Source organism: Hippopotamus amphibius, chromosome 3 (genome assembly GCF_030028045.1).
Source record: "Hippopotamus amphibius kiboko isolate mHipAmp2 chromosome 3, mHipAmp2.hap2, whole genome shotgun sequence".
Classification (NCBI taxonomy): domain Eukaryota; kingdom Metazoa; phylum Chordata; class Mammalia; order Artiodactyla; family Hippopotamidae; genus Hippopotamus; species Hippopotamus amphibius.
The window spans coordinates 171,362,942-171,376,417 of NC_080188.1; the positions used below are offsets into that span (position 1 = coordinate 171,362,942).

At 37.4% G+C, this 13,476-nt stretch overlaps 1 protein-coding gene across 5 annotated transcripts in view; it reads right to left on the reverse strand.

Annotated features, from left to right (window-relative positions):
- Positions 1 to 4,398: 4,398 nt before the first annotated feature.
- The window catches only part of RALGPS2 (Ral GEF with PH domain and SH3 binding motif 2), a 157,525-nt gene continuing 148,447 nt past the window's right edge, over positions 4,399 to 13,476 (reverse strand). For 4 of the 5 annotated variants that reach the window (XM_057728961.1, XM_057728960.1, XM_057728964.1 and 1 more), the window contains 3 exons: positions 12,707 to 12,798; positions 12,527 to 12,561; positions 4,399 to 10,068 (listed from right to left, as the gene is read on the reverse strand). In XM_057728961.1, coding sequence (XP_057584944.1) covers positions 10,053 to 10,068; positions 12,527 to 12,561; positions 12,707 to 12,798 — 143 coding nt within the window. In that variant the 3' untranslated portion in view covers positions 4,399 to 10,052. The remainder of the gene's footprint in view (positions 10,069 to 12,526; positions 12,562 to 12,706; positions 12,799 to 13,476) is intronic. The other variant, XM_057728963.1, reaches the window with a different exon arrangement.

Consider the following 13,476-nt stretch of genomic DNA (forward strand, 5'->3'; position numbering starts at 1 on the left):
AGGTTCTTTCCATCTTTCTCTCTGCTCTTTGAGACAGCTTTGCTTCCAGGCCAGCTTCCTTCTTGGTCATAAAATAGGACCCTCTGTTCTAGGCATCACAACACCTGGGCTGGTAAAGAAATGGGTGGAGAAAATCCGTCAAAAGATTATGGGGAGTGATTGGGCCTACAGAGCATTGGAGCAAATGACTTTGACAATGACAATTTTCTTCCTGTGGCTTCAAAATCTTTTGTTGTTAGAGGGAGGAAAAGGAGATCTGGGATGTTCTGAAATAACTGCTTTGTGAGTAAACACATTGTTGCAGTCAAAACATTGTGATTGCTCCAGTTTTGCAGAGGTCAGCACTGAGCTGCCGGGAGGATGGGAGATGGGCCAGAGATCAAATGAGGGTGAAGGCTCCCGCAGGCCTCGCGTCTCTGCTGGAAACCTCACTGCTGCCCAGCCACAGGCCTGGCCTGCTCCCACCCCTAGCTTCCTCAAAGTTTTGGGGTGCTGTCCTCCCCTTCTGTGCCCCCCCCACCACCTGGCACATACACTCCCGCCCCCATGACACCCCATCCATCACACTCGCAGGGATGAAGCTGACACGCACAGCTTAGTGTGCTTTGAGGATGGGTCCTCCTAACTTTCCCTTTCTAACCCAATTTCTCCTTTTCAGCGGTTGTCAAAGCATGGCTTGCAAACCAGCAGCAGCATCACCTGGGAACCTTGTTAGAAACATACATTTCTAGGTCCCACCCCACACCTGATGAATCAGAAACTCTGGGGGGTGGGACCCAGCAATCTAAGCCTTAAGCCCTCCGGGGGATTCTGACTCCTTCTGATGTTTGAAAGCCACCGTCCTAAAGCCTCTGTCATGTTTAGAAGAGATCAACAATCTAAATCCTGGTTTTTAACCACGGCTACACATTCATGTCATCTGAGCGGCTTACTGTTGCCCCACTGCTCCCATGCTTATGTAACTGGTCTGGTGTGCAGCCCAGGCTTTGATATGTTTAAAAGGTCCCTGGATGATTCTGAACTGCAGCCGAGGCTGAGAATCCCTGAACTAAACAAACATGAAGGGAGACAATCATACAGTAAATGATTAAGCAGATATCCAAAAGTTGAGACACACTGAGAAAAAATGTAGGGGAAAAAAAAAGGCTAACATGAGAGGTTAAACTGTGAAAGTAGAAGTATAAAGAAGAGAGACGATTTTCGTTAGACACTATTAGAGATACCCTACTCCCACGATTTAAATTGGGCTGAAAAGCTCATTACCTCCTTTGGGAACAAGTATATATTGATGCTTTCTAAATCGCTGTGGGTGTTACATGAAAACTGCTCATTACTGCTTCAAAACATACAGCTCACTACGTTATGAGACACTTTAATCATTTGATATGTTCCCTTCACTGTCCTTTTCCCTTTTCTGAGTTTGGATAGAGGGAACTTGAGCTTGGGCTACAATAGAGAGGGTCAAGTCACCATCAGACTTAGGATGGGCCTCTGTGAAAGTCCTTTTAGTGCACAAGGCCCTCCTGCTGGCAGTAAGCTCAAAGAACAAAGGGCATCCATGGATGATTTTAACCAATGGGAAAACAGCATACGAGCCTCTTCTTAAAAAAGGAAAAACATGAAACCAGAAATGAGTCTTCCTTTAAGAGGGGAATTAGTTTTAATTTAGTAAAACTAAGGAATCACATAAAATCTGTCACCCAAGTACATGAATTATCTTGATTTGGAATGAGACAGAACATAATTAGCTATGTCAGAGCAAGTTAGCCTAGAATCAAAGGTCTCAATTCAAATTGCATCAGGCCATACTCTGGGCTTTTCAAAGGTTATCTATCCCAAAGATCCAGGGAGGTATGACCACTCCTCAAGGTACAGTCATTTAATCTCTTTCAACATAGAAATTCTAATCCTGTATTTGTGTGGTTAAGATTTGTTAAAAGATTACTGAGGCTGCACAAAGTCATAAAACATGACTACTAGAGAACGTAGTGGGCAGCAGAGGTTCACTGATTGATTGTACTTACTGTTAATTGCTTAAGATGTAAGAAACTCACAATGAATCTCCAGGTTCTTCTTCCACGCATAATGGAAAAGGTTCCTGTTTTCACATTAAAGTCTCAGAATAGTTTCCGGCAATAAAAACAGCAACTTGTCTTTCTTCCGCCAACAGCTTAATATAGATGCTAACAGTTTCCGAACCTAAACAGTATGAACAACTTGGCTTTGACAGTTAAGCAATAACAAAGCAAATTCAATAAAGGCTGCCTTTACTTGAGCCTGGGCTGTGGGCAAATCAGCCCATATGGAATTCAAATTTTAGTGTGCACCAGGCACTGCCCTCATACGCTGATTCAGGCAATTTGGGGTGGTGTGCAGAGGTCATTGTTTTAAACAAGCACCAGGTGGGTGAGAGACTGGTCTTCATAATCAACAATAATAAACAAGGGTTCTTTTTTAGGTGGCTTTTCTTCATGTTTTTCTCTACTTGCCAGTTTGTCTATAATGAATATACCTGGCTTATTTCTTCATTTGGTTTACTCGTTTATAAGAAGATACTTCTCAGTTCACTGTGACTTAACTATGCAAAGACCTCTCCCGTGTCTTATTTAAGATCTCCCCTTCACCTCTAATCCCACTACCCGTATCTGACTCCGAGAGCAGAACTGGTAGGCCATAGAGTAACAGTGATGGCAACTCTCCCTGACACTGGCAGTCCTTCTAGTGCTGGCCTTGCTCTTGGGGCTTTGGAAACATGAGCTAAGGTGAGCCTCACAACTCTATGAGGTGGGCTTGTTGTTGTGTACATGTTACAGATGAGGAACTTGCGAAAGAAGGTTAAGTCACCTGCTCAAGATCATGCTGAATTCTTAATCCTTATACACACACACAATTGCCCTAATACTGCCCAGATGCTCTCTGGCATGACCTCACCAGTTTGATAAAGTAACAGCTCCTCCAACATGACTTGCTTTGAATTTCTCTACTAGTGCGGTTGAGCCTCTTTTCATAGATTAGCCACACAGGCTTCCGTCTATAAACTGTTTATTCATATCCCTTAGCACATTTTTCTATTGAATAAATTTTCTTAGTAATTTGCAAAAAATCTGTGTATATTCTTGATATACATATATATATATATATATTCTCCCAACCTATCACCTTATTTGCAGCTAATATGACAACAGAATCACACTGGACAAACCATCAGAGCTAGATAAGAGATTTCAATATGGTTGCTGGATGTTAATATTAACACAAAAATCAACAGCATTCCCACACACAAGTAACTCACAGCAGAAACAAAAACTAGTTTACCTAGGAATAAACTAATAAAACGTGATGAAACCAATAGGGAGAAAATTATAAAATGTTATTGAGGGACATTAGAAACCCTAAATAAATGGAGAGACATTTCATGTTCGTAGATGAGATGAGTAAACTTTTCAAAATGTTAATTCTCAAATTAATCTGTAAATTCAAAGCAAGTCCAATAAAAATACCAACAGTGTTTTCACTGAACTTGACACACTGGTTCTAGAATTCGTAGGGAGGATGAATGCCAAGAGAGAAGGCAAATTTGAAGAACAATGCAATTACCTCATCAGATATCGACTTAACACAGCTATACAGTAATGAAGATAATATGGTACTGGCTCAGGGAAAAACAGCTAATGAAACAGAAAAGGGAACCCAGAAATTTAGCATGCCCACGTGGAGAACGGGGTGCTATGTGAGGTGATGACAGGCTGACTCCATTAGAGAACTGTCACTCTCTTTCTGTTCTAGTACAGAGACAGTGAAAAATTTCAAAAGCCACCAAAGAGGCGAGAAAACAATTAAAAATTGGGTTATGGTTTGCCCAAACACTGGGCATTCATTCCTGTCTGGAGGTTTCCCTAGCTTCTTAGAAGCAGGCTCATGTAGAATTCTTAGATAGGGCAGAGCAAAAACCCCAGCTGATAACTTATAGGAGACTCAACACATGTATTTCTGTACTTCTTCCCATTTAAGGCTCCCTAGGCTGAAAGATGGATTCTGTTTTCAGAAATGGTGAAAAGTGAAAATGTCATGTTTTGGAATCTATGAAATACAGTATTAGCAAAGAGGGCCTCTATGGGGACTGGCCATATCATATCACATCCTTGGAGTGGGGAGATGTGGTTGGAAATATTATACCCTTGACCTCTTTCCTCCAGGGCCCCATCTGCCAGCACGCTGTGACACATCCTCGTTCTGGGATAGAGAGCAACGGATGTTTACCCAGACAGAAGCTTCCCCGTACCAACAAAATCCCTGTCAACTATTTTAGACAGAGGGGAAAAAAAATCAACTTAGCGCATTTATTTAAAAGTTAATGATAAAAATGTAAATATGGAAACAAATTATCCCCACAATCTATATTTTTAAGTAATTTATTTCAATAGAAATATTTCAGAAAACTGTACTTAAATTCATTTTAAGTTAGATTATGCAAACACACTGAAGATCTCACACTCACATTTGCATATTAAACAGAAACAGAAAGTGAGAGAGGAACCAAGCTGCACGTCACTCCAGGAGGTCATAGTGCAAACGAGTACTTCATCTTTAGTACCTCAAGTTAACTGGGGTGAAGGAGAATAAAAATGGCTTGTGTTTTCCTGTATATTATCATCACTGGATAGTCATCCCCACAGATGCTTTTATCTCTTTCAGATTACGTTGTGAACGAGTTCCCCACCCCCTCCCCACACATACGTACTTCAGTCGGCTGTAGAACAATGGATTTGTCAATAATCAGGGTACAGAAACTCTTGAGAGTATGGTGACTTATTATCAGCTACTCTGTCAGACCTAATAAGTCAATAATTATTGGACTATATCTGTGAATAGTTCTAGTAAGTGATATCTTCATGGGAAAATTAATATTTGTTACCTGATATCTAAAGCACAGCTAAGTACAAAATTTTCTACTTGTCTATTTAAAAAAAACCCTCAATCCCAAAGCATTCTAATCATGTATTTCTTTAACCCCACCATCACTTTGCAGTTCAAATGACTAGAATCAAACTTTACACTCTAATAACCCTCAAGGACCAGTTAATCCTTCATTTGGCTTTAAAGACTAAATTTACTCGCCTATTCTAGAAAATACTAGCCCTTTAAAAAAATGTGAAAATAGCATCTTGACTCAGCTGAACAACAGTAGTTCCAGATCTTACAATAATCTCAGAGAAGCAAAATGTCTCCAAGCTTTGCTTTTACTGAGAAAGCTAGCTTAGTCGTTTAACTTTTCTTTATATTTTGGAGTTGTTTTCACTTTCCTGACATAATATTTTCAAGTGAACAATAACTGGTAGGTTAAGTGACTGCTTTTTGTTCTGAGTCTTATTTAAATATAAGAATGTACTGGACTAAATCTCACTTCTGGGCAAAGGGACTCTCAATTTCAGGATTTCAGTAGCTTTATTTAATAAAACCCAAACAGATCTTTCTGGCTGTACTGTATTCTTTTAAGGATTTTCTGAAAGGACTTAAAATTAAATCTATGCTCAAAACAGCAATTTCAACAACACAAAATAAAAACAAACTCAGCTGGATAGATGCTCTTCCAAGTTGTTCTCAGGAGTGCTCATCTAAAGGCTGATTTTGTGGGTTTATTTTTAATCTTCTACCTGGGAAGGAGAGCGGTAGGGAGGGAGCTTGTCTAAAAAAGACTCAAAGCCAAGGAGGAATGCAACAATTGCCTAGAGCGATCTGCACACAGTTTCTTAGACTCGCTGTGAGACAGAGTAGGCTGGTGGAGAGAGGGATAGCACACACTCCTGAAGTAAGAGGAGTCACGAGGGCAAATGGTTACTGTCATACTCGATGCCCTCAGGTTGGTCTTCAAATTGATAAGGCACTGACCAAGTTTTCCCCACACTACCACTTGAGATACCAGTGTAATGAAGTTGCTTTCAAAAAGCTTAAAGGTTTGCATGCACATATCTCTTTCATTACAATCCTCTAAACAGAAAAAAAAATTGTCACTTTAGACACAAGCCATTTTTAAAGAAGCAAAACCAAAAATACTTAAATCATTTTGAAAAGGTTGAATTCACACAGAAAATAATCATCATCAACGTGATTAAATAACAATGTTAGAAAAAAAAGAGACTACTACTCTGGCTGTAAAATTATAAATTTACTCTGTTTGAAAGAAATAATATAAAAAGAAGAGAGAAAGTAAAAGCAAACCCTACAAGATGACTGAAGAAGTCAGACAAACCTCACCACTTGCTGTGTATCACCTACTCATGCAACAGCAATACTACTGTTCCACTGGGACACAGTAAAACTCATCTTCATTTTCAAAAAGGGATCCAATTATTTCAAAAGACTCGGAAGCAAAGCATTTTTTAAAATTGAAGATTATCTTCCGTTAAGCAACACTGGTGCCCCTTGTTTGCAGAAAAGAAGATAATATGGTGGTTTAAAAACTCTTGTAAAGGAATGTGCCTCAAAAAACAGGAAGGAAATCAATAGTGGATATATTCTTTTAAAAATGGACTAAATCTATTACTTTTGATTTCTAATTAATAATATGATGTTCTATAGTTTTGTTTTCAGTAGTAAAGGCATGTATAACTTACAGATTTAACCTAAGGGGGCGGGGGGGGAAGACTTCTGCTCACATCATTTGGTCAGGCAAATTCTAGTAATCCTAAGAGAGCAACAGGGCAGGCTGCTCTTGGAGGGCCCTGGTTTCAAATAATATATAAGGTGTATACACTAGAGACCGTAAACATTTTTTCCTTCTGTAAGAGTGCACCTTGGGCTCCTTTTTAAATCTTCTAGAAGAGGAATAAAGCCACTTATAGAAACTTTGCAGCTACAAACAGCCTAGTTCTTGACATACAGAAAGATACAACACCAAGACAGTCCATACAGAAGGTAGTGCAATAGTCATATGGCATTTTCACACAGGAAAACATCTGTCATTGAAGCACATGCCTGGGGAGAAAAAACTTCTCAAACTGTTTGGATCCCTTTTTGTAATGTTTATGCAAATAATATTTACACAGTGAAGAAAATGTAATAGGAAGGTGTGTTTGATAGGTTCTTTTAATTTTTATAGTTCGGAGGTTACGGTAAAAATAAAGGCTCTGAAAAAAATAAGCAGAACTCAAACACAGAGGGGACATGAGACCAAAAACAGTGCTCTTCAAGGTCATCAGTTATTTTTATAGTTGTATTTTAAAAATTATGTTACTTCTGCATGAAAAATAAGCTTCCATGTTCAAATAAACTGTTACATAAGATGTGCCTCAAACTGTATTTTAGCTGGTATGATAGTATTACACCGGGCTGGATAACATACCAATCATTATGTTTAACAAAAACGAGCTTAAATTTAAATTATAATGGAATTTTCAATGAGGGCTTCTTGATTTGGAGAGAAACAAATGAGCTTAATGTTGGTGGAAATGAGTTCGCTAATTTATGAACTTATTAAGGGTAGGCCTAACAAGAGGAGAAAAATTTCATCTTCCCACTAGCACACTGCCTAAATATTTAATATATTTTGGTAACATTTATTTTTGCTTGAGTTATTGTTAGGTTTCATTTGGTGAATTACAGATAAAAAATTCACCTACACTATTTTAATTCGCTTCTCTCACTGGTCTTCTCTTTGCTTCAAATGCTGAAGGAATCTTAAAAAGCAATGAAAAATCTTTTGAATGGACAAACTGCAGACAGAAAAGTAATGGTAACTTCCGCTGCACGGTTCAGAGTTTCAGTCAGTCAGAGGCCACAAGTGTATACATGGACTAGTCACCAAATCTGAACACTGCTCCCACTCTGCGCAAGCTGCAAATATCAAACACATCTTCCAGTTGAGCTCTCTCTTTGGCAAAACTGTGGGCTGTCAGGCTCTTTCAGCTGCATGTCTCCACAGATACAGTTAGCCTACAACTCAACTACTTTAGCTTATTTATGACAGACAATGCAATAAAAAATCCACAGGGTTTTCATCCACCACGTTTTTTAAAAAGCACATACACTGTTAAAAATACTTATTTCTGAAGAGAAACAAACAAATTAGGAAAACGAAAACAAAAGTCAGATGTGCAAGGTCTACAGAGTAATACTGCTATGCTGGTTATGCAGAGAGCGTCTTCTTGGGGCCCGACGTGGGCCATGCTGGGAGGTCGCAGCTGAAAACCACGAGCACAGGCCACGTTTTGGCCTCTCCAGCTCATGTCACTTTCCACAAAACCAGAAATAATGGTATTTCTAGCTGTGCTAAACGAGAAAAATATTTGAACTCTTAACATCCTTTCCAAATAGAAAACTAAATTTAAAAACTAAGCATTCAGAGAAAGCTCTTCTACTTTCCAATGGATAGATGTTCAGCTAATTATTCTAATAAGCAATATTTCCTACTTCAGTTTCATGGATTCAAGGATGAAATATTTATGATAAAAAAAAGTATAAAATTCTCCAAGAATACAATCTGAAAAATTTTATGTGAGGCTCCAACAACAGAAGTCTATTAGAAGTTATCAGTCAAAAAAGCACTTCTCACTTGGGGCCACAGCCGAAATTCATGATGCCTCATGAGTTTGAAACAGTCAACACACAGCCTTTGTTCAAGTGCCATTTTTTTTGTTAAAACTCTAAGGCATTTCACCTTCAAGCTTTTTTTCCCCCTTTTAACTCAACATTTATTTTGGAAGTGAAATGCATTATCGCATAAAAGAGCTCACACAAAACTGCTTGATCAACTACTGACAAAATACGGTTTCATGGTAAGGACCTATAGTAAGTTTCGAGAAAAATGTTTGCAATAAAGGAAAGTTAAATAGGAAGGAAAGTTTTGATACTTAAAATTCCCAGCATCGCAATCTTTCACCTTTTTCCCTTTGAAAATTATTTTATATGCCTTGTAATAAAATACACACATGCATACATACATACATAGACTCTCCTTTAAAACAAATGTGACCCTGAATCTCATATTGAACAAAAATAATGAAAATGAATAATAGAAAAATAACTGGCATCATGCACATGAAATACTGTAAAAAGAAAATATCCTGATAAAATATCAATACATCACCCCTGATGATAAAAATCACCTGTGAGTGATAGAAGGGCTAATCCAATTAACTCGAAAATGTAGTTATTGTAAAACCTTCTTAGAAAAGTTTACGTTGGGATTACAGTTCTCTACGAAGCAGATCTCTGGTCCAACAATGAATTCACATAGAAGGCCAAACTTTAAACCCAGTTAAAAACAACCATGTTTTCTGGAGCCCACCTGAAAAAAGTGTCTGGCATATGAACACTCGGCCTTTATACCTCCTACAGGAAATAATGTACCCCATACAGTACTAAAACTCAGAAGTTTAGTGTTTAAAAAATCTCCCCCATCCAAAACAAAACCACCCCCTCAAATCCCAAACAAACCCCAACAACTCACACTATTAACATTTCTAATTCCTACGCTCTCGCTGTGAGAAAACCAGTGAGGCTGCAGACTAATGGAAGCTCAAACAAACCTTTCGGCTAGGCTGCTGGGAGAACCCTACTAAGCTGGAGTAGCTTTACACCTTGGTTCAAAACCAGCTCCTGATGTAAGCCATAAGAAATATGTTTTTCCTTTTAAAGTGTATCTAAAAAAAGGCAACTCCCCCCTCCAAAATTAGTACAAAGTTAAAAGAAATGCAAATTAGCTACGATCTATTCCAAGCACAGCACCGCCAGAAGATTCACACACACTATTTGGTGTTTCATGTTGGTTTTCCTTTCATTCTTTTAAGGCAGTGGTTTCCACAGGTCAGTTCAGAGATAAGAAGCATGGTCCATGGCAGTTTGTTTTGCAACTCCAATTTGTTCTCTGGGAATATCACTTCATTCCCTGAAATTAGTGCTTTTTTGGTTCAGAACTCCAGAGGCTGAGACGGAACCCCTGGGCTCTTCCTGGCACAGGATTGGTTTATAGCTGGCGCTCTTCCATCAGGTCCTTGCTTTCACTTAGGATAGCAGTTCACCTTGTTCTTTATCAGGCTGTTACTCGAAAGTCATCAAGTTTGTAGGAACCTAAAAAATACAAGCATGACAAACTGATAGTATTTAAAAGGTGTTCTTTTTCTTACCTTTCCTTGTCATTTTAAGTAAGCCCAAATATTAAAATCTTTCTGACCTAAATATCTTTTTAAAAAAAGGAATCTGATAGAAGGTACTGTAATTGTTATGAATGATGAATAAAATACACTAGAACATTTTTGAGAGACAGGCACTGAGATGGGTTAATACACTTTCCAGTAAATTGAAATCTGGATGGGAAAAAGGGCAGAGACAATAAGTTCTTGTCTAACACAGCGGAGCTCAGTAGATGTTCGCTGAGTGAATAAATGAATAAGGGAAGAATAAGTATGGCCCTAATAGGGTGAGATTCCAGACAAACGTGCTTGTCCTCATTTATTTTCTCATTACATGTATTATAATGAATTCCTACATGCAAATTAAAAAATCCAGCACAGATAATTTTATAACAAACACTGCTAGAATTTCTTTGTGAAATCATCATGAAAATGAGTACAAAAGACTAAAACTCATTGCTGGATAAATTCTAACCTGACATTTTGTGACTCTGAAAAAGCAGTTTGCTGCTTACAGACTGGATCAAATTTAATTTGATTTCTTTTAAGTCTGAAATTCAACAATTCTTAGAAATATGAATATATTTTGATTTTAAAAATTATTTAATGAGTCCTCTAGTCAAGGACTACAGTGAGTTGCACCATGTTAAAAAAAAATGCTCTTAACTTTTACTACCAGTTTTCCAAAGTTGTGCTGGTAGACACATTCATGCATCAGTGGTCATTTCTCTATCCTTTAAAAGAGCCTAACAGTTTCCACACTTTAACAACCTTTTTCTGAAAACCTAGGATACTAAAAAAAGGAGATTAATCTCTTACATGTGTCAGCTTCTGAATGAAAAACTATTTGACAATATAATCATAGCTGAATTATAATTATAATACGGTAAAAATGCAAGAGTGCTTAAAGTACAAATTTTCAGGTCTGGTTATAAGAAACCCATATTTTAAAAAAGTAAAATTTCCATTTCCTCTTAAGTTGCCTGACTATGGTTTAAGGTGTTGTATTTGAGTTACAGTCTTCTACTAAAAGTTTTCAAATTTCACAGCTTCTACTTATAAATTTGCTACTTCTCTGATTCTTTCAAAGTATAGAAACAAACAAATTAAAAAAAACCCGATTTATACACATCTGATTGACTTGTTCAGTAGGAAGGTCCACTAATATAGTAAAAGAAATTGAACCTCTATGCTGGTATGCACACACTGTCTAGATTAATCTTGAAATTTGAGATTAAAAAATTGATACAATACTTTAAAATACATTTAAAGATGTACAGCACGGAGCTGAATCCTGAAAATCTTGGTTTAGGCAAAGGAAGGTCTGTTTCCTTCATTCTGTCCCAGACATTAACTTGACAGGGGAAAGAAAGTAATTTTTGCTCTGTGGTATTTTCATGTCCTTAAGGGACATTGTTAAAGATGGTACCAAATATTGCTATTACTCTTTCATATTATTTTTGAAATAAAAATTGTAAGAGAATAAGGCCAACAATATTTAAGAAGAATGAATCCACAGGCTGAAGACAGAGCCTGTGTCTCAGGTCCACCATTTTTTACTTGTTTGACTCTGGGCAGGTCATTTAGCATTTCCAAGCTTTAGTTTCTTCCTTTATCAAAGAGGGGGTAATAAGTTAGGTCCTCATAGCACAGGGTGAAAAATAAGTTTATAAGCTTTACAAACTTATATAGTGCATTATATAATTCACAATTAGCTACTGATAACATTACTGTATACTTCTGTATTTCGGTACCCTATGACAATAAAATTTTCAAATATATTCAACTGAAAACTGGCCTAAAAAAGTCTAGAAACTTCTGTAACTGCAGTTATGTTTATTTTGTCTGCCCTATCAATTCGTGGTTCAACTTTAAATCTGCAACAGGGTTTGGGAAAAACACCGCTATGGATTCATTCCCATTTGCAGCTGAAAGCCTTTGAGTTAGACCATCTTTGTTTCAGTAAAATAAAAACAAGCAAAAAAGTCCAAATGGTTTTGGGTTTCACTGCAAGCACAGGAACCTGCATAAAACTGTCAACAAAACAAATAAAGACGAAACAGAATAATTTTGTTAAGGTGCCATCACATTTTTACCTCTCTGAAGTCTCCTTGCCTCTCACTACATTCTCCCAACACAGGCTACAGTTCCCTAACTTGAACACCTGAAGCTTGTTCCATCTGCAGGGTCTCTGCACTTACTGTTCCCTCCACCAGAGCTCTGCTCCCCCTTATCTTCACATGGCCCTTCCTTCCTGTCATTCATGTCACTGTCATCTCCTTAGGGAGATCTTTGCTCTACTCCCATCGCTCCATATTACACAATTCTATTCTGTTTCCTTCATATAGTTTTTACTATTTGAAATTCTGTTATTGGTTCCCTTGTTGGTTGCTCACCTCCTCAATGAAACGTGGACTTCATGTCTTGCTGACTGTGGTCAACAAGAAAAAGAATATAAACAATACAATTTTCCTACTTCATTCATTCCAAAAATCAGTCCACTTATTTCTCTTTGGAACTCTTATAAATATATGCCCAATTTATGGCCTATTCTGAGGATTAAGAGAAACACTTACCTGTTGTTTGTTACTCTGGCAGGCTGCACTCAGATGCTTAAACCACAGCATTGCATTCATCCTATTGCCAGCTTGAAACTTGTATGAATTTCCTAAAATTATTAAAAACAAGGGGAAAATAATGAAAATTGATGTGAGTTCTCCATTTCAGAGTTCTATTTCCTTAACACCTGAATTTCCAATATAAAGAGTTTTCTATGCTACATTCACATGCTTTTATTCAGAAAGTCATTGTTTTGCTGTTTATGAACTACAAGTATTTTAACTCCTTAAATGTTTTTTAAAGTACATCTAAATAAAAAAATTGTTTGGCTTCTCTAGATTTGTATGTGTGGATGAGAGTGCAGAATATCAGTTCTCAGCACTACTTAGATGATCTAAATATTAGAAGATGCTAACACTACTTTTTATAGGCCAGAGTGCTCTAACATGTTTAACACTTAAACATTAGCTATTTAATGTGCTTAAGGATTAAATAGCTAACACCAGTATAACCTATGCTTTTAGTTTTTAGTTCCATCTGTCAAAATTATTAGAGAAATCTCTAGGTCTAGTGAGGGCTTATATGAAAAATCTGAGGGGACACCTTTTTCTCTTTTAGAAAATTAGAAATTCATTTCTTTCATTTGTGTTGTATGCATTTAGACCTTATGCTGAATCTAATTCAAAACTGACACACAATAAGGATATTTTACATATTTGTATGTATTAAGGTAATAAACTGAGAAAAGAAGAAAGGACTCATGTAGTATAGGCTGCCCTAAGTTGAG